This window comes from Ranitomeya imitator, chromosome 2 (assembly GCF_032444005.1).
Source record: "Ranitomeya imitator isolate aRanImi1 chromosome 2, aRanImi1.pri, whole genome shotgun sequence".
Classification (NCBI taxonomy): Eukaryota; Metazoa; Chordata; class Amphibia; order Anura; family Dendrobatidae; genus Ranitomeya; species Ranitomeya imitator.
Window position 1 is genome coordinate 69885233 of NC_091283.1, and position 22200 is coordinate 69907432.

General features: G+C 43.7%; 1 protein-coding gene across 5 annotated transcripts in view; it reads right to left on the bottom strand.

Moving 5' to 3' along the window:
* The window catches only part of KLHL13 (kelch like family member 13), a 105985-nt gene that overhangs the window by 49992 nt on the left and 33793 nt on the right, over nucleotides 1-22200 (bottom strand). For 4 of the 5 annotated variants that reach the window (XM_069746928.1, XM_069746926.1, XM_069746927.1 and 1 more), the window contains one exon: nucleotides 94-235. In XM_069746928.1, coding sequence (XP_069603029.1) covers nucleotides 94-235 — 142 coding nt within the window. Of the gene's footprint in view, nucleotides 1-93; nucleotides 236-2864; nucleotides 2886-22200 lie in introns of those variants that run through there. The other variant, XM_069746929.1, reaches the window with a different exon arrangement.

Genomic DNA, 22200 nt, shown 5'->3' on the forward strand with positions numbered 1-22200 from the left:
TTAGATGAATAGTTCTGAAATGTTAAAATAGGTGGGTAAATCTATACAACCATGAGTTAAAGACTCAATGTGTGAACACTTTCTCTGCCGTACCTGTAACACCACTGAACTATGAGTATTGCTGGTGAAGAAGCGAGTGGTGCCCGTCTTGGAGGACTGGAGATGAGCAGACACACCCATATCGGTGCTCCCGAGAGAAACTTTTAAGTGAGGGTCCTCCTCTTCCACCAAAGATCTGAAATACAATTGGAACCAGACTAAATCGTTCAGCAGAAATAACATAGAACATCGTACTGAATATTATATATATTATACACACACAAAAGAAACATGGAGCTTTGGGGAAGAATTGGGGGGGGGAAGGGTCTAGTAGTATATAGTCAACCAACCACAATATGAAAAAACATGAGTCGGGGGAAGGGAGTAGACCACAACCTTAGAGGAACCCCATTATACAAACAAAATTATTAGTCATATTTGGACACATTAATATGGGATGTCAATACATTTATTAATTGACTCCTTCCTTCTAGCAATTTTTCAGCAGAAGAACCCAGAAGATACCTGTAAGGTAACATTGTGGAAATGTTATGGGTTGGGGCTATTTCATGATGATGAACGACTCCCGCTCAGAAGATCAAATGGTGGATATACACCTTCAAAAGGTTTTTTGGCCAACTGCTATTACTAACCCGCCCTCCCATTACAGCAGAGCATGACCATGAAAACAGCAGAGGAGAGTAAGCCATTGTCAGACATCTAGGCTTTTCAGCCTTGAGAGGGAAAAAAAATAAATAAAGTAACAGGCATGTTAAAATCGGCCAAATCAAAACTTAGTTTCCCTAATATTTATGATGGGGTTAGAGTCTGGATACTTTAATAAGCATTAGATGGTTGGCTGGTCCCACTGAAATTGTCAGGATACACAGATGTTCACCTAGTGACTACCTTAAAGAACAACCCAAAGTGGACTTCATCTACTGGACAGCAAGTCCAACATAAAATAGTCAAAGGAGAAAATAAATAAATAAATAATACAATAATGTAGGGTGCTTGAACGGCTAACGAATGTCCTACTAAAGTGATGTTTGGATATGAAACATGTAGGAGTAGAACATTCTTAAAATACAAACACTTGGTGGAGGAATATGAAATAATTGTACAAGTAAAACCCAAAACTTGCAGAAAGCTGTAAGAAAAATGCCGGAGGTTCATTCAGGCAAAATGGTCAATGCCAGTCAGTACAATTGTATCCAATATATTGATGCATGGTAAATTTGTGTTTTTTACAATATTATTAGTTTCCTTCATACTCTGTAGACATGGAAGACTAAGTACAGATATGTCTACAAGTTAAACAAAAAAACCTACATGAGGTGTCCTCACTTATTACATGGAAACAGATAACGATGATGTCAACCGTCGACGACTTTCGAGACCAGCTTTTACTGTATGTGTGATCCAGGGAGAGATAGGCATTGTATTGTTTCATAACGAAGGTTATTAAATCCTTGAACTTATTAAACTTGGGTAAATGTTTCGCCGCCTCACAGGTATGATGCAGCATCCCCTATATAGTCCTTTACTGTTCGATCTTATTTGAGCACTATGGGAAATGATGATACTCAAAGAAATTGCCAGAAAATAAAAAGTAAAAGATGAATAAAAATGTGTGTGTATGTGTGTGTGTGTGTGTGTGTGTGTGTGTGTGTGTGTGTGTGTGTGTGTGTGTGTGTATGTGTATATATTTTTTAATTATTTTTATTTATTTATTGTACAAGCGGCTTTGTTACAGCTCACTTCAATGCGATCCAAATTTTTATACAATGTGAAACATTGTTACAAATTTACAAAAAGAAAATTAAGTTTAAATAAAATTACAAAAAAGACATTACCTGAACGAAATAAAAAAAATTCAGTAGTCACATAGGTGATGAGAGATTTAAATTCACCATTCATAGAGAAGTTAAGCTTTTCACAAAAAGTAACAAAAGGCAGAAAACATTTTTTCCAACATGTTTGAATCACTAGCCTTGTAAAACAACCAATAACTAGAATCCACTTAAAAGCTTTCAATACAATATAAATCAATAAAGTAAGAACAATTATTATTGCTGGCAAGGTCTCACTTTATCCGCAGTGTTAACCCCAGTTTTTTTCATTTCATATTCTTCAATACACATCCTTCAAGGTTGGCAGAACACACAATCTGTACACTGAGATTTATCACAAATCCAAAAAATAAACCCTAAAACAATCACAAATCCTAAAATATTAATTTATTATATTAAATTATTCTTATTCTATTGCTTGAACGTATAGTTTGTATATACTCCTCAGCGCTTTACAGAGGTCATTGCTGTCCCCATTGGGGCTCACATTCTACATTTAGTAGGTTATATACTGAATGCTGTAGATTAGCCCCTGATGCTGGTGGGCTTAGCTCACCTTCCATTTTGGGGGTGACAGGTTCCCTTTAAAAGTTCCCAATCTTTAGATAACGTTCAACCTCAACCACACTCAGAAGATTGGGAAGAATAGCGGCTGGGTGAACGCTCAGCTTTGTAAGACGTATAGGAGTGTCAAGTATACCAAAAACAAAAAAGATTAAAAAAAAATGGAACAAGCATTGTCTTAGTTGTGAGCTCACACAAAAAAGACTCACCATGTATGAGAAATGTACCCATTTATGGCCACACATGCGATAGATTTGGACATAGATGAGTGGGTACAAACCATTTCCCCATCTGCATATAGAGCATTTCACCCATCAATTGTCCTCAAACTGAAGCACATCTCCATTGCAACCTCAATCTAAACCTAGGCACGCAAGAACAGTACTCCAGTCTTCGCTGGCATCTTACCTCGTAATCAAAAGCAGAACGGTAAGGAGCCCACGATTCAATGAAACTTATAAAGAGAAGCCAGAAAACTAAATGTCACACCGTAGCATCTCACAGACTTATCTTTGCGGAAACTTGTGTAAAACCAGAAAGGTGGTGTTCAGGAAGGGTTTACTTCCTTAGCACGTAAAGATGCTCAGATAAATGGGTTTACAGAACAAAACATAGCTGAGCAGCACACATTGGGGTAATAAAAAAACAACAAAAAAAACAGAAAACAAAAAAGCAGGCATATGTATTGTATGTAGATACATGTCCCAGATACATATACATACCAATTTAATCCACAAGACCAATAGTAAGTTTATACAAAAAGTTCCAAAACTCTTTGCCTTTGACATGACATGTTTGATGAAGTATTAAAATAAGTTTACAGATAAATGGTCAGATGGATAAAGAGAAAAATAGTCACAACCATCAGCCATTATAAAGACTAGATGCAATTAAGACTTGTACAAAGAACAGTACAGATAGTTCTATCTTTTCAGGGTTTAAAGTATAAACTCGTGAGAAATACATTGACACGTCTACACTTGGACAACCTCTACAGATATGTCCTATTACAACAGCTTGCAGTCGGATGATTGAATTAGCAAGGTAACTTCGAGGAATTTGGCAGAAGAAAGTATAAACGGCAAAGGGGCAGAATCGGGCACCCATCACACTCAACAGGACCCACACAATCTTTTAGAAATGTTTTTGTTCTGGCAGCAAAGCCAGGTCACCGAACCACTTTGTACATAACTAAAAGAAAATAAAATTGCCTGAAGCTGGTAAACATGAAGTTTGATTCATTTAATTTTTTTTAATCACAGACAAAGATGAGGTTTTGCAAGAAAGTGAACACTTAACACAAGCAAATGCCCATTTTGGGGGAGGGTTCTTGAGGACATCTACTCTGCAAAGAACCATAAAGCTGGACCCCCTGATACGCGAAGTAAGGAGAGAATGTACATTTTGAATCATGAAGTGCAATGTAAGATAACACCAGAAGAAAGGTCAGGTTATCTGTTCCGTAAATCAAGCTGTGAGAACAGGAGATGGGTTACATGTAGGGTTGAGCAAAACAGGATCAGAAAAATTCAAAAATCGCTGACTTTCAGCAAAGTTGGGTTTCATGAAACCCGATCCTAGTGTGGGATCGGCCATGAGGTCGGCGATCTGCACGCAAAAGTCGCATTTCATATGACGCTTTCAGCACCATTTTTCAGCCAATGAAGGAGGACGCAGAGTGTGGGCAGCGTGATGACATAAGGTCTCGGTCCCCACCATCTTAGAGAAGGGCATGACAGTGATTGGCTTGCTTTCTGCGGCGTCACAGGGGCCATAGAGGGGCGTGCACGCCAGCCGCCATCTTACTTCTGCCGATCTTAGCATAGGGAGAGGTTGCTGCAGCTTCATCAGAAGAAGGGATATAGTTAGGGAGGGAAGATTAACCCCCAAACTGCTTGTGCTGTAGCGATTTCCACTGTCCAACACCACCTTTTCTTTGCAGGGACAGTGGAGTTTATATTTCTGTGCATCAGCTCTGTAGCTTATTAGGCTGCCTTATAAGGCTCCCTGATACCTACATTGCTGTTTGCACGCCGCTGTGCAAACCAACTGCTTTTTTCAAAGCACAAATCCTATTGCTCCTTTCTGCACAGTTATCTTGTTTATTTGTCCACACTTTTGTGTGCAGCAGTCCTTTTTATTGCTGCCATACTTGTCCTGAGATCATTGTAGGAAGATTACAAGGACTGTAGTAAATTTCATTTTTTCATATATCTTCTAGCCACTTTCTGCCACTTACATTGTGTTGTTTTATGCACAGGGCCTGAGTTTTGGTTCAGTCTCCCCCCAAAAAAAGTGAGATTCAAATTCTCACAAGGTGGATATGCTTCAGTCCTGTTAGTTTGTCGTATATCAGCCAGCCACTTTCTGCCACTTAGATTGCGTTGTTATATACACTGGGCCCGAGTTTTGGTTCAGTCTCCCAAAAAAAAGGGAGATTTAAATTCTCAACAGGTTTATATACACCTTCTACCTTGTTTTACAGTACCATATAACGGTTATTTTGGTTTGATTTTCCAAAAAATGAGGAAGTCAAGTGGAAGAGGCCATGGGCGGTGGTTGCCAGCTGGTACTGATGGTGATGGTGCATCTGGTGGTAGTGGCAAAAGCACAATAGCACCTAAGGCTGGAGGTGTTGAGCCAGCGTCATCGTCTGGCTACACAAAGCCTCGAAGGCTCCCTTATCTGGGAGTAGGAAAACAGCTTTTAAAGCCGGAGCAGCAGGAAAAAGTTTGGGTTTCCTTGATGACTCAGCCTCTAGCTCTTTCACCTCCTCTTCAGAAAGTTCCAAATATAAAAGCAGTGACTCGTCAGTGGATGCTCCCGGTCAGGAACAAGATATTTCCTTGTGTCCTTCACCCAAACCAAAAGTGAAGGATGCATCAGGCGACACTACAGGTGACTCCATAGAGCTCTTTACACATACTGTGCCTGGGTTAGAAAGGGAAATTGTTAGCTGCCCATTACAAGATGAATCGGACATGGAGTGCACTGATGCACAGCCACAGCTAGATTATTATGCTGTTCCATTGACTCAGATCACTACATTGCCCTCGCAGTGTACTGAGCCAGAATCTGACCCTGATGAGACTATGGTGCCCCGTTCCGAACGCTATAGAACCTTACACGGTGACACAGAGGAAGGTGCACATGACACTGAAGAGGTGATAGATGACCCAGTTGTTGACCCAGATTGGCAGCCATTGTGGGAAGCGGGTGCCGCTGCCAGTAGCTCTGAAGCGGAGGAGGATGATCCAAAACAGCCATCTACATCGCAACAGCTGTCATCTGGCAGGTCCGTATCAGGCCAAAAACATGTGTCAAAAACAAAAACAGTTTTAGGACAGCGTGGCCATCCGGTGAAAGTAGCACAGCTTGCAATGCCTGAAAAGGTATTCCATAGTAGGAAGAGTGTAGTGTGGCAATTTTTTAACCAAAATCCGAATGATCAGTCAAAAGTTATCTGTAAGAAATGCTCAAAGACCTTTAGCAGAGGGAAGAATCTTCAAAATTTAAATACAACGTGCATGCTTAGACACTTAACCAGCATTCACTTGCAAGCCTGGACTAACCACCAAACGTCCCGTACCGTTTGTGCACCTGCTCAGAATGAGAGTAGTCAGCAACGCTACATTGCTTCCCTCACTGTAAGCCCACCGGTTAGGACACCACCAGCAGCAAATGTGGAAGTATCGTCGCAAGGCCAAAGCAGTCAGGGAATCACAAGGTTATTGGTAGGAAACACTGTATGTAGGCCAACATCAAGAATACCATCACCAACCCTCTCTCAATCCGCCATGTCCACCACCGCTAGTTCCACCATATGCAGCTCTCCAGTCCAGCTCACCCTACAAGAGACTGTCGTTAGGAAAAGAAAGTACTCATCCTCTCATCCGCGTACACAGGGTTTGAACGCTCACATTGCTATACTAATCTCGTTAGAGATGATGCCCTATCGGTTGGTTGAAAGCAAAGCTTTCAAAGACCTGATGGCTTAAGCAGTACCACGCTATCACCTACCCAGTCGGCACTTCTTTGCGAGAAAAGCCATTCCAGCCCTCCACCAGCATGTCAAAGACCGCACTGTCCATGCACTGAGGCAATCAGTCAGTGGAAAGGTGCACCTCAACAGATGCATGGACCAGTAGGCATGGCCAGGGACGTTACGTGTCCATCACAGCGCACTGGGTTAATGTGGTGGATGCAGGGTCCACAGGGGACAGCCATAGTGGGACAGTTCTGCCTAGCCCACGATCTAGGAAACAGTTGGCTGTAGGCGTTCGCCACCCCTCCTCCTCCAGAATCGAAAGCTCGTCCACAGAGCGCAGTCGCACGACCACTCCATCTGCAGCTGCCAGTGTTGCACACGAGGTGTCCCATTATCGAACAGCTAGTGGTAAGCGTCAGCAGGCTGTGTTAGAAATTAAGTGTTTGGGCGACAACAGACACACCGCGGAAGTACTGGCCGAGTACTTGCAGCAACAAAAACACTAACATGGCTGGGCAGTGTACATCTTGAGGCAGGCAAGGTAGTCAGTGATAATGGAAGGAATTTTATGACTGCCATAGCCCTTTCAGAACTAAAACACATACCTTGCCTGGCTCACACCTTGAACGTGGTGGTGCAGTGCTTCCACACAAATTATCCGGAGTTACCAGCCCTGCTCCTGAAGGTGCGAAGACTTTGCTCGCACATCCGCCGCTCACCCGTACACTCCAGGCGTATGCTGAACCTTCAGCGATCGCCTAATAATCGACGTTGCACCAAGGTGGAACTCCACACTGCACATGGTTCAGAGGCTGTGCGAATAGAGGCGTGCTGTAATTAATTTGTGGGAGGATAAACATACACTGGCAGGCACTTGGATGGCAGACATGGAGTTGTCTGGTGTGCAGTGGTCGAAGCTACAAGACCTCTGTCACGTCCTTCAGTGTTTTGAGGAATGCACACGGCTGGTGTGCCATCATAAGCATGAGCATCCCACTGAAGCGTCTGCTGAAGCAAAGTTTGACGCACATTAAAGGAGCAGGCGTCTGCAGCCGAGGAGGAGGGAAGCCTTGATGACAGTCAGCCATTGTCTGGTCAGGGAACTCTCCTGGAAGAGGTGACAAATGAAGAGGAGGAGGAGGAGAATGAATATTTATGGGAGGAGGATGCTTCTCAGGGGGCAATAGAAACTGGCGGCGTTGCAAGGTCAAGTACAGGGTTTTTGCGGGACACAAGTGATGTTCATTTGCAAGAAAGAGCTCCTCAACCCAGCACAAGCAGTGAATGGACACCTGGAACACTGGCCCACATGGCGGAGTATGCCTTGCGTATCCTAAAAAGGGACCCCCGCATTATCAAAATGATGACCGATGACGATTACTGGTTGGCCTGCCTCCTGGATCCACGATATAAAGGAAAATTACAAAATATCATGCCACATGAGAACCTTGAGCAAATATTGGCTACCAAACAAGCAACTCTTGTAGACCGTTTGGGTCAGGCATTCCCAGCACTCAGCGGCGGTGATGGTTCTCACACAAGCCATAGGGGGCAACATGGCAGAGGTGTTAGGCTACATTCACACCAACGTTGTTTGGCCTCCATCGCAATGCGTCCTTTTGCAGAAAAAAAAACGCATCCTGCAAAGTTTTCTGCAGGATGCGTTTTTTCTCCATAGGCTTGTATTAGCGACGCATTGCAACACGTCACAACCGTCATGCGACGGTTGAGTCGTGTTGCATCGGACCGTTGGCACAAAAAAATGTTGCTTGTAATGTTTTTTGGTGCGTCGTGTCCGCCATTTCCGACCGCGCATGCGCGGCCGGAACTCCGCCCCCTCCTCCCCACAACTCACAATGGGGCAGCGGATGCGTTGTAATAATACATCCGCTGCCACCGTTGTGCAGTGTTGAGACAGGATGCATTGGTACGTCGGCCCGATGCACTGCGACGGGCCGACGCTAGTGTGAAAGTAGCCTTAGAGGTGCACAAATCCGAAGTGGCGTTGGACAGAGGGGTTTTATGACCAGGTTGTGGAGTGATTTCGCAATGACCGCTGACACGACAGGTACTGCTGCATCGATTCAAAGTGACAGGAGACAGCATTTGTCCAGTATGGTTACAAACTATTTTTCCTCCCTTATCGATGTTCTCCCTCACAGGTCATTCCCCTTTGGTTACTGGGCATCTAAAATAGACACCTGGCCTGAATTGGCAGAATATGCATTACAGGAGCTCGCTTGCCCTGCTGCTAGTGTGCTATCAGAAAGAGTCTTCAGTGCTGCTCGTTCAATACTGACCGAAAAAAGGACTCGTCTGGCTACCCAGAATGTTGATGATCTAACCTTCATTAAAATGAACCAATCATGGATTTCAAATTATTTTGCCCCAACTTCCCCTGCTGACACGAAGCTTGCCTGAAAAATGTCTTGCTTTTGGCCTCCTCTTACTGACGTCTCCAATCCCTCCATTTGCAGCTGCTGAATGTCCACCATAGGTCATTTTTATACCTCCCTAAATGGTCTGACTCCTCCCCCCCCCCCCCACAGGGCCGTGGTCACCACCTGGCGCAAGAACAAGTGAGAGTGCCGTTTGCCTGGACAGGTGGGTGGGCCCACTCTTGGGCGACGGCACTGGCACAAGGTCCCTCATAGTGCAATGAAGTGTCTCTAACGGTGGTGGTGCACAACCAACGTCAGACACACTGTCATAATATGAGGGGCCCTGTGCCAGTACCGCCGCCCACGAGAGAGTGTTCCCCCCCAGCTCGAACAGTGCTCTACCACTTGCAATACTTACTTCTCCCTGCTCCACCACTGTGTAGTCTGTGCTGTTAAATCCTTCAATGGCACTGCCAATACAAATTTGTTGAAATGATAGATAGTTAAAATATACAGGGGCCCTGGCCTCCATTTAGACCAGTTAATTCTTTGCGCCTACTACCACTGTCTGCAACTCTGCAGAGGAGCCCACCCCTGTACCTAGCTATGCCACTTGTTTATTTATGAACAATTTTTTGGCAGACATTTAGCCCACTTTATTATTTGGGCCTACTAAATGTGTCTGCCACTCATTACAGTTTTCCTCCACCGAACAAAGCAATGCCGCCTGTTTAGTCCGGTTACCAATTTTGAACTGCATTTAGCCTACTTTATAATTTGGACCTATATCTGTGTTTCCTCCTCATCCTGCCCATTGCCCAGCCACTGCTAGATGAGTCTGCTGGTACATTGACCCAGACCACTACATTCCCCTTGCACTCTACACAGCCAGAATCTGACCCTGCTGAAAGTCAGGTTCCCCTTCCCGCATATTATACCACCTTACACGGGGACAGAGGAAGGTGCAGATGAAAGTGCAGGTGCATTCATCAGGTGGGGGGGACATACTACGTCACTGGCAAAGGGCCCCTCAGTACGCAAAAGTGTCTCTGCCAGTCGGAGGCGCCACCCGCCGTCAAACTACTAAGAGTGCCCCCCCCCGCTTGCTCAAGATCGCAGCACTTGCAAAGTTGAAATACTTACCTCTGCCTGCTCCACCGCCGTGACGTACTCCGCATTTCCTAGGCCCACGAAAATCTTGAGCCAGCCCTACCCCCCACATCTTTAGCCAAATGACCCCCAGTTTTCAATGCCTAACTCTTATTATAAAGTAAATTAAGATTGACAAGCTTAAGTAATAAGAATTGATGTTTTTGGCATTAAAATGGGCACTGTAGGTGTTTCCTGTCCTCCACTCACTGCCGACTTTGATTCCCCATTGACTTGCATTGGGTTTCGTGTTTCAGTCGGCCCCCGACTTTTCGCAATAATCGGCCGATTTCACCCGACCCAACTTTTGACAAAGTCGGGTTTCGCGAAACCAGACTCGATCCGAAAAAAGTAAAAGTCGCTCAACTCTAATTACATGTACAGCTTGTGCTTAAACCGGAGAACTCACAATCTTGGAGATTCCTTCAGTTGCAAGAAACTAAAAATTGGGGTGCACTGGGATTTCATTTCACTGGGGTACCAGTAAAAAAGAATCCAATGCAATGTATACAAACAGGAATATTATAGATTGCTGGAGCTGCACAAATGTTTTAAGTGGAGTATTACTCAAATTCTGCTCTGTTATTCCCAATGTGTAGCAGTACTTCACAAACCAAAATTATTAGGTTATGCTTTAAAGTCCATTAAATATCCCTCTATCAGTGATCACGAATGTCCATAAACAGTGGTGTAAAGATCAGAGAAGAAGGAAACACTGTGACTGGGTGCAAAGAGAAAGGAGCAGATCCCTGGGCAGCCAGTGCTGCTAAATGTTAATAACTGTGATGAAGCAGGGAGCGGTCGGCGCCCTACTTTGCCACTTACTTGGGAAAGTGGCAGGCTGCTTAAAGCGTAACTGTCATTTTAATTTTTATTTCATAAACCAAAATTACAGATAAAAGATAAGCAACTGTGAAATATATCTTATATGTGTATTTCTGATTTATTATATAAAAATTAAAATAATGCTTAGTCTTTAAGGCCTGTGACCTACAATGTGTGAAGGATGACAGGCGGCACAATGGCGTCACCATCATTGCCTATGCCCAGTCGGAGGGAGAAGAGGGAGGATCTGGCTGGTTCATGTGGGAGTTGGAAAGTGGAGTATGATTTATATTTTATTGAAAATAGGAGCATGAAGGACATCATTAAAGAGAAATAGTCATGCGATTACGTTGGCCAAACCTTGGGTAGCATGAATCAGAGCCTGGCTACACGACTGCAGCCAGGTATGTTTTTCCCTGTAACTACATAATGAGAAGATCTGTTCAGGGACCATAGAAATAAACAAGACTCGTCTGGGCTTTTCTCAGCATCCCTCCAGGTCATTGTCAGGTCTCTCACTGTAGGAGACCTGTCAATCATCTAGAGTGGTGAGAAAGAAGGCTGCCGGGGGTGGCACCGGACTAGTGTCATCTATTACTTATAGTCCCTGGCCGGACTGTCAAATATTTTCATAACAAAAATATATCTGGCTGCAATCAATTGTGAAAGCAAGGCTCTGATTTATGTGTCCAGCATGAATCATGTGAAAAATTCCCTTAAATGGAGGCAGAAAAAAGGGTCTTTACCCTTGTATGGGGTGGGCATTATTATTGTATGAGGGGGAATTACTGTATGAAGGCACAAACGGGGACTACTTATTATTGTATAAGGGACATTATTGTATGTGAGCACAAAAGGGGGACATAATTATTGTATGCGTGTGCAAAAAGACTATACATTTTGCATGGGGCTGAAAATAAGACATTGCAATGGCAACATGACTCTTGGAAGCGGGTGCTTTAAAGTGTATTAACGTATAAGGGGGTGTAGGATTAGCTGAGGGGTGCACAAAACTGATTTACGGCAATAAGGGGTTGAATTATTAACAATGTAGGGCACGAAGCAGTTTATTAACAGATGGTTAAAAACAATAAGCCAAAGATTTCTGCGTGTTATATTCTGCTGAAGCAAGACCTCGATGGAAAAAGTGGAGATGGTGGTCTGGGATAGATGTAGAAGACCAGGGATGTTCAGGAAACAATAAAAAGACAGAATGTCACCGATACCTCAATGGAATTATCTGTAAAGTGTATAACGTTCCACGGGTAGAGGGAAAAATGGATTCAATGAAATTCAAGATCTTGATACAAACATAACATCATCTATAAAAAAAAGGTGAGAATGAAGAGGATGGCTTCTACAAATGGATAATGATTAGTGATGAGTGAGTATACTCGTCATTTCCCGAGTATGCTCGGGTGATCTCCGAGTATTTGGATGTGCTCCGAGATTTAGTTTGTCTCCTTAGCTGCATGATTTGCGGCTGCTAGACAGCTTGAATACATGTGGGGGTTGCCTGTTTGTTAGGGAATCCCCACATGTATTCAGGCTGTCTAGCAGCCGCAAATCATGCAGCTGCACCGAGACAGAAATTAAATCTCCAAGCACATCCAAATACCATGAACCCACCCGACCATGCTCGTAGAAACTTGAGTAACAAGCATACTCGCTCATCATCAATAGTGAAACTAAACAAACGTAAAAATCCACAATAGCCTACCTCAAAAGGTGCAAGCGGAAGGTTTTGAAATGGCCCTCACAGTACCCTGATCTGAACATCATTGAAAATCTGTAGCTAGACCTCAAAATAGCAGCACATGCAAGACGACTCAGGAATATCACAGAACTGGAAGAATTTTCCAAGGAAGAATGGATGAAAAGCCCTCAACAAGAATGAAAATAATTTAATTAATTTAATTCAAAAGGAAATGCGTCATCTTTAACTTTGGGCCTTTTAGATATCAACTTGCTTAACAGTTCATGACAACAGTAATTTTGACCAGGGGTGCCCAAACTTTTACATGCTACTGTATAATCCTCTCTAAAACAAGGAAACATACATTCTATGAGTGCAGCTCATCCTATATAATCATTCTAAAGAAGATTTTCATCATAGTTACATAGTTATTAATGTGAAGGAAGACTATAAGTCCATCTAGTTCAACCCATAGCCTAACCTAACATGCCCTAACATGTTGATCCAGAGGAAGGCAAAAAAAAAAACATGTGTACAGATGTGCTTTACAGATCATATCAAATAGGTCAGAAGCAAAAACCTTTTAAACAAAAAGACATGTACGGTATTTCTGGCATGGATTGCCATTGAAAAGTCACATTCGCTCTTTCCACCTTAAAACAAAATTAAACGAACAACAAACCCTCCTTGTGAACTAGAGTCCATAATGGATACAACAGATGTAAAGCTTTTACTATTTGTTTCTCCTTTTCCCATCAGGGAGAATACAGTAGCAGTGTAATCTCTTTATAATCAGATTACCCCAAAATCTTGTTATTTTAGCATCTGACCAAAAGAAAGTCTTGGTTATAATAGTACAATCAGAATTACCCATACATATTATTTATTTATATAGCACCATTGATTCCATGGTGCTGTACATGAGAAGGGATTAGATACAAGTTACAAATATCACTTACAGTAAGCAAACTAACAATGACAGACTGATACAGAGGGGCGAGGACCCTGCCCTTGCGGGCTTACATTCTACAGGAAGGTGGGGAAGGAGACAGTAGGTTGAGGGTTGTAGGAGCTCTGGTGTTGGGGAGGCGGTAGCTCCAGTAGTGGTGAGGAGGCAGCGGGGTCGGTGCAGGCTGTAAGCTTTCCTGAAGAGATGGGTTTTCAGGTTCAGTCTGAAGGATCCGAATGTGGTTGATAGTCGGACGTGTTGGGGCAGAGAATTCCAGAGGATGGGGGGGATATTCGGGGGGAGGCAGTTGGGTGAGGAGCGAATAAGTGTGGAGGAGAGAAGGAGGTCTTAGGAGGACCGGAGATTACGTGATGGAAGATATCGGGAGATTAGTTCAGAGATATATGGAGGAGACAGGTTATGGATGGCTTTGTAGGTCAGTATTAGTAATTTGAACTAGATACGCTGAGGGAATGGGAGCCAGTAGTGAAGAGATTTGCAGAGGGGGGAAGCAGAGGAGTAGCGAGGAGAGAGATGAATTAGTCGGGCAGCAGAGTTAAGGATGGACTGGAGAGGTGCAAGGGTGTTAGCAGGTAGGCCACAGAAAAGGATGTTGCGGTAGTCAAGGCGGGAGATGATGAGGGCATGCGCAAGCATTTTAGTAGATTGACAGTTGAGGAAAGGACGGATTCTGGAGACAATTTTGAGCTGGAGGCGACAGGAGGTGGAAAGAGCTTGGATGTGCGGTTTGAAGGACAGGGCAGAGTCAAAAGGGTTACTCCGAGGCAGCGGACTTTCGGTACGGGGGAAAGCGTGATATCGTTAATAGTGAGATAGGTCAGGGAAGGAAGATCTACGAGATGGAGAAAAGATGAGGAGTTCAGATTTGTCCACATTGAGATTGAGGAAGTGAGAGGAGAATAAGGAGGATATGGCTGATAGACGCTCCGGGATTCTGGACAGCAGAGAGATGATGTCTGGGCCAGAGAGGTAGATCTGAGTGTCATCAGCATAAAGGTGGTACTTACATTCCGGTGTCTGTCGCGTCCCCCGGCGTTCTGCTTCCCTGCACTGTATAAGCGCTGGCCGTAAAGCACAGCGGTGACGTCACTGCTTTACGGACAGCCGGCGCTAACAGTGCAGGGAAGCAGAACGCCGGGGGACGCGACAGACACCGGAATGTAAGTATGTAGTGTTTGTTTTGCTTTTTTACATTTACACTGGTAACCAGGGTAAATATCGGGTTACTAAGTGCGGCCCTGCACTTAGTAACCCGATGTTTACCCTGGTTACCAGTGAAGAAATCGCTGAATCGGCGTCACACACGCCAATTCAGCGATGTCTGCGGGAGATCCAGCGATGAAATAAAGTTTGGCCTTCCTGCTCCGACCAACAATGTCACAGCAGGATCCAGATCGCTGCTGCGTGTCAAACACAACGATATCGCTATCCAGGACGCTGCAACGTCACGGATCGCTAGCGATATCGTTGTTAAGTTGTTCAGTGTGAAGGTACCTTTAGTTGAGAGGTGGGAAAAAAGTTCAGAGCGGACGTGGTGCTCCAGGAGTTTGGAAGCGAATGGGAGCAGCGATATTGGGCGATAGCTGGACATAGCAGTTGGATCGAGGGTTGGCTTTTTAAGGATAGGCGTGATTGTGGCATGTTTGAAAGCAGAAGGGAAGGTGCCAGAAGTTAGTGATATGTTGAAGAGGTGGGTTAAGGAAGGGATAAGAGTGGTGGTGAGGTTGGGGAGGAGGTCGGATGGGATGGGGTCGAGCGTGCAGGTGGTGAGGTGAGATTTGGAGAGAAGACAGTTAAGCCCCCCTTGAGTGATGTTTGATAGGGAGGTTATGGGGTTTGGGCATTGGTCTGGTATACAAAGGGGTTGTGGTGGTTGAACAATGAAGACTTGCCTTGCTTGGTCGATCTTATTTCTAAAGTGTGTGGCAAAGTCCTCAGCAGAGATAAGGGAGGTTGGAGGGGGCAGTGGGGGGTGGAGGAGAGTTAAAGGTTTTGAATAACTGTATGGGGTGGTAGGATAGAGAAGATACGAGGGTTGTGAAGTAGGTCTGTTTAGCAGAGGTGAGAGCGGATTTAAAAGTGAGTGTTGCCTGTTTGAATGCAGTGAAGTCGTCTTGCGAATGTGTTTTCTTCCAAAGCCGCTCTGCAACCCTGGACACTTGCCAAAGCTTTTTAGTGGCGTTATTGTGCCAGGGCTGTTCATTGATACTATGCCATGAACGAGAGGGGCAACCGTGTCAGAGTGGCACTGTAGAAAGCAGTGTCTGTGTCGTGGAGTGAGGATATGGATGCCAGTGGTAGGATAGAGTCAGAGTGTGTGGGTGTCTAGGTGTGCAAGGTTTCTGCGGGGGTGCGCATGTTGCTGGACATGGGGGGGGGGGGGGGTTGTGTAGTATTTCCCTGCAATCCGCTATGGAAAATATTGATAACAGTATGGAATTAGGGTACTTTTATTGTCCACATATTAACAATAATCATGACTAAGCATCCATGGGATACCTTTAGTAAAAATATGTACATTCAAAAACCGTTTGTTGGCCAAGACCAGGCTGACAGAAGACTTTCTAAAGTTCGCCATACACATGCGATAGCTGTCAGCCGAGCCAAGGTCCCCCCGATACACGTGCACGGTCAGCTTATCTGAATGTTCATGTGTTGCCAATGGGGAGAGAAAAAAAAGCCTCTGCCAGACATCCCTGCCATCAGCTTATCCCACAAAGAACAAAAGTTGGGAGTTGAAATTCAACCCACTAGATCTTTATGGGCATACTTTAGATTTCCCTTGGGTTACTAGACATTTTGCCCACTTTTGACACCAACAAAAAACAATAGAAATCAAATTATAAAATAAAACCAGATACCCATATATTTTCTAAAAGCAGACACCTGGCACACTGCTAAAATGCAACTCCTAATGTTAAACACGCGCACGTCTATGAAATTTTGTTACAAAGTTTATTTTTGGGGGAGGTGAGCATAAAATGTTTGTGACCAAGTCTGATCCAAGCAGACATTTAGATGCACAAAACCTAATACAAATAGAAGTTTAAGATGTAGAGTGCATACATGCCACTTAGGATTATGTCTGGACATTTTTACAAAAATTGCCCAAACTGCAGAGACGAGACAAGCTATGTTAGAAAAGAGGGGGAAAAAAAGATACAAAGTATGAGGACGGCACATGTTACACAGTGACTGTATCCCACCAAACCTGCCTACAAAAATAGAATAAATAGTAATCAAAACATCATATGAACGAACACCAAAATCAGGTGGTCACGCAAAAAGCAAGACCCCACACAGCACCATCTCAACAAATAGAAAAACATTACTAGTCAAAAAAAAAAAAAAAAGATAGCAACACCAACCTAATTTTTTTTCACATTTAAATGAAAAAAAAAAAAAAAAAAGTTATGTAAAGTTCTGTATTGGCATAATTGTACTGACCTAGAGGATCACATTGACTGGTCATTTTTTACCATTCAATGAACTGCATAAAAACAAAATTTTGCGTTTCCGTGCGGTCGCCGCACACGTCAAATCGCCACATGCGGACGCATGGGCATACAACGCACGTCCCTGCGTACCCAATGTTAAAGATAGGTACGCAGGACGCATGCAGAGTAGGCGGAGGGTACGTGGAGCTTCAAGGAGGAAGAAGGGAGGAAAGTACACTGCCATCCGCAGCCCTCCCGACCGCAAACGTGAAACCAGCCTATGGCGACAGCCAGTAAATTAAAATGTCATCTCTGACAGAAATCTGGACTGATTAGAAATACATTAGATGTCCTCTAGGAACAATTGTGTGCAACAGGTATTGCCAGAGAAGAGGAGAGTGGATTTTACACTAAGGATCGGTTATGTTCTCTGGCTGAGAAGAGTGGTCATAAAATGCCCAAAAATCATGTTAGCACTCCTCCTCTGATCACTTAAAGCCATCCAGGTACAGGAGGAGGAGGAGCGCCTGCTCAGATCTTCTCAGCCTCTCTACTTACAATACAAGACAAGGCTTTCATACAAAACTTATAGCCACAATGTATCTGGTGCTATAGCCATTTGTAGCCAGGAATGATCATACAGCTCTGGCAAAAATGAAGAGACCACTGCAAAATGTCCAGTTTGTCTGATTTTTCTCTTTATATGTATATTTTTGAGTAAAATGTAAATTGTTCTTTTGTTCTATAAACTTCTGACAATATGTCTCCGACGTTCCAAGCAATAAATTTTGTATTTATTTTCTGAAAATGAGAAATGGTCAAAATAACAAAAAAATGCATTGCTTACAGACCTCAAATAATGCAAAAAACTAGTTCATAATCATTTAGAAACAATACTAATGTTTTCACTCAGGAAGAGTTCAGAAATCAATATTTTGTGGAATAACCATGATAGTTAATCACAGCTTTGATGCGTCTTGTCATGCTTTCCACCAGTCTTTCACACTGCTTTTGGGTGACTTTATGCCACTCCTGGTACAAAAATGTAAGCAGTTCTTCTTTGTTTGATGGCTTGTGACTAACCATCATCCTCTTGGTTACATTCCAGAGGTTTTCAATGGGGTTCAGGTCTGGAGATTGGGCTGCCCATGACAGGGATTTGATGTGGCGGTCTTTCATCCACACCTTGATTGACCTAGCTGGGTTGGATGGCGCATTGTCCTGCTGGAAAAACCAGTCCTCAGAGTTGGGGAACATTGCCTGAGCAGAAGGAATCAACTGTTTTTCCAGCATAACCTTGAAGGCGGTTTGATTCATACGTCCTTCGCAAAGATTAACCTGCCCAATTCCAGCCTTGCTGAAGCATCCCCAGAACATCACCGATCCTCCACCAAATTTCACACTGGGTGCAAGACACTGGGGCTTGTACGACTCTCCAGGTCTCCGTCTAACCATTAGATGACCAGGTGTTGGGCAAAGCTGAAAATTAGGCTCATCAGAGAAGATTACCTTACTCCAGTCCTCTATGGTCCGAACCTTATGGTCTTTTGCAAACTTCAGCCTGGCTCTCCTTTGCTTCTCATTGATGAAAGGCTTTTTTCTAGCTTTACTAGCTTTGCTCAGGCAATGTTTCCCAACTCGGAGGACTGGTCTTTCCAGCAGGACAATGCGCCATGCCACACAGCTAGGTCAATTAAGGTGTGGGATGAAGGGCCACCACCTCAAATCCCTGTCATGGGCATCCCAATCTCCAGACCTGAACCCCATTAAAAACCTCTGGAATGTAATCAAGAGGAAGATGGATAGTCACAAGCCATCAAACAAAGAAGAACTGCTTACATTTTTGTACCAGGAGTGGCATAATGTCACCCAAAAGCAGTGTGAAAGACTGGTGGAAAGCATGCAAAGACGCATGAAAGCCGTGATTAAAAATCATGGTTCTTCCACAAAATATTGATTTCAAACTCTTCCTGAGTTAAAACATTAGTATTGTGGTTTCTAAATGATTATGAACTTGTTTTTCTTTTGCATTGTTTGAGGTCTGTAAGCAATGCATTTTTTTTGTTATTTTGACCATTTCTCATTTTCAGAAAATAAATACAAAATGTATTGCTTGGAACTTTGGAGTCATGTTGTCAGTAGTTTATAGAATAAAAGAACAATTTACATTTTACTCAAAAATATACCGTATATACTCGAGTTTAAGCCGAGATTTTCAGCCCACTTTTTTGGGCTGAAAGTGCCCCTCTCGGCTTATACTCGAGTCATACCCAGGAGTCGGTAGGTGAGGGGGAGCGGGGGCTGTCTAATTATACGCATCTGCTCCTGGTGCGGTCCTTGCAGGTCCCTGCTTCCCCGGCAGCTTCTTCCTGTACTGAGTGGTCACATGGTACCGCTCATTACAGTAATGAAAATGCGCCTCCACCTCCCATAGAGATGGAGCCACATATTCATTACTGTAATGAGCGGTAACGGTGACCGCTCAGTACAGGATGAAGCTGTGGCGTCGGGGAAGCAGCAACTGCACAGCGCCAAGAGCAGGTGAGTATAACGGGGAGGGGAGCGCTGCGCTGTGTGATATTCACCTGTTCCTCGTTCCGGGCGCCGCTCCGTCTTCAGCAGTGACGCTCAGGTCAGAGGGCGCGGTGACGTGGTTAGTGCGCGCCCTCTGCTGAACGTCAGTGCAGAAGACGCTGAAGATGGAGCGGCGCCGCAATGAGGAGCAGATGAATATTGAAAGTGCTGGGGGCCTGAGCGACGGAGAGGCGAGTATGTGATTTGTTTTTGTTTTTTTTTAATCGCAGCAACAGCAAATGGGACAAGTGTCTGTATGGAGCATCTATGGGGCCATAACGTTTGTGCAGCACTATACGGGGCCATAACATTTGTGCAGCTCTATATGGGGCCATAACATTTGTGCAGCGCTATATGGGGCCATAACGTTTATGCAGCTCTATATGGGGCCATAACGTTTGTGCAGCACTATATGGGGCAAGTGTCCGTATGGGGCCATAATTAACGTTCGTGGAGCATTACGGTATATGGGGCAAATGTCTGTGTGGAGCATCTTATGGGGCCATAATCAAGGTTTGTGCAGCACTATATGGGGCAAATATCTTTATGGAGCATCTTATGGGGCCATAATCAGCATTTGTGCAGCATTATATTGGGCAAATGTGTCTATGGAGCATCCTATGGGGCCATTATTAACCTTTATGCAGGATTATATGGGGCATATTTTAATATGGAGCATCTTATGGGGCCATCATAAACTTTATGGAGCATTATATGGGGCTCCTGATACAATATGGATATTCAAAAACACTTATCCTACTGATGTCTCAATTTTACTTTTATTGGTATCTATTTTTACTTTTGACATTTACCGGTAGCTGCTCCATTTCCCACCCTAGGCTTATACTTGAGTCATTAAGTTTTCTTTATTTTGTGTGGCAAAATTAGGGGGGGGGGGGGGGTTGGCTTATACTTGAGTATATACAGTACCTACAAAGAGAAAAATCAGACAAACTGAAAATTTTGCAGTGGTCTCTTCATTTTTGCCAGAGCTGTATATGCATCCCTGACTGCTGAACTACTACCCTGCCTGGATGTATCACATACGTCAGTGTGGAAAATGGTAACTGTACAAGTAGCAAGTTTAATGTGGATGTTCCTGCAGCATTTCTGAATCAAAATATGCATGTGTTGACTTTAGAATTTGTTGAGAGTTTTACCTAATAAATTGCAAAGAGCGAAGTCTACAATTCCGCACAAAGAATGGACATTTTGCAGATTTTAAAACCCGCACTGCAGGCCAATTTACATGTGGGAAAATTGACACAACGTGTAGATGAGATTTTTGAAATCTCATTATCGTAATAGGTACTGTGCTAGGTTGCGAATTTTATGCATCCACATCAGAATGTAAAATCTTCACGCAAAACACAGAAAATCCACACTAATTAAGCACCTCTGTCTCATGAAGTAGCAATTTAAAAGGGACTATCAGCACAGAAAGACTGTTCAAACCAAGTCCTGCCACTCAGTGCTTCATGGCGTGGCTAAACATTTATATACCACTCCCCACATGCCTGTTGTCCTTTTTTCTCTAGCTTTATAGAGCCAAAGAAGGGCAGAGATAGATGGAAAACTAGCGGGTGGGAAGGAGCAGTAAAATAATTGGCCCCGCCATGAAGCACCGAGAGCATGTATGTGGTTGTACAGTTATACTGTCATGAGAGTCCCTTTAAAAGGGAATCTGCCACCAACTTTTTTTGCCATTTAATCTCAGAGCATAATCTTTATTGAAAGTTAATTAAAAGATCATATATAAGCAGCTGCAAACCCTGAATAGGTAACAAACAACCCTTAACAAAAATGTGAGGCACGCAGATGAGGACAAAATTGATCCAAAAGGTGAGTAGAGTGGTGGGATCTATTATCTAGAAGTACGGTAAATATAGCTGTGGACTGACTTGCCAGAGTTTTGGGACTGACCAGGTTGGCAATAATAATACATTTTATTTCTATAGCGGCAACATATTCCGCAGCACTTTACATTATAGAGGGGACTTGTACATACAATGGACATTACAGCATAACAATAAACACAAAGATCAAAACAGATACCAAGAGGAATGAGGGCCCTGCTCGCAAGCTTACAATCTATGAGGAAGCCGATAGGGCTCTCTTAGGGTTAGTTCCAACACAACAAGAGTCTATATGCCATAACTGCGCTGAACCTCCTAAATGGGTGAGGTTGTTCTTTTTTCTTATTCCTTTGTGACTAATTGTGTTTTCTCCTTTTACCAATTGTTCTTTTGCATATATAATCTGAGAGCAGCATACTGTGGGGGCAGAGAGCCTGATTCCAGTGATGTATCACATGCTCAGCAGCTTGCTGTAGTTTCAATGCAATCAGTGTTTTATTAGCAGAAGATTATCACTAATAACTGCAGGACTAAGTGGTCCACTGAATCTATATACCCCGCCTACATCACTGATTGGCAGCTTCTTGTGTACACTGTCAGCAAGCTGCCAATCAGTGATGAGGGCGGGGTCATACACCGCTCAGCATTCAGAGCACTGCTACGACAGATAAAACAGAGGTTCTATCTGGAATCAGGTTCTCTGACCCTATATCACGGTGCTCTGAGATAACATAGCTAAAACCTACTGACAGAATCCCTTTAATATAGGATTATCACTTTTTTTGTACATCAATTTTTGGATAATGACTACAGTTGGCGCAAACTGACCTGAAGGATTCTATCCATCGTCTTGTCAGTAATAGTTGTC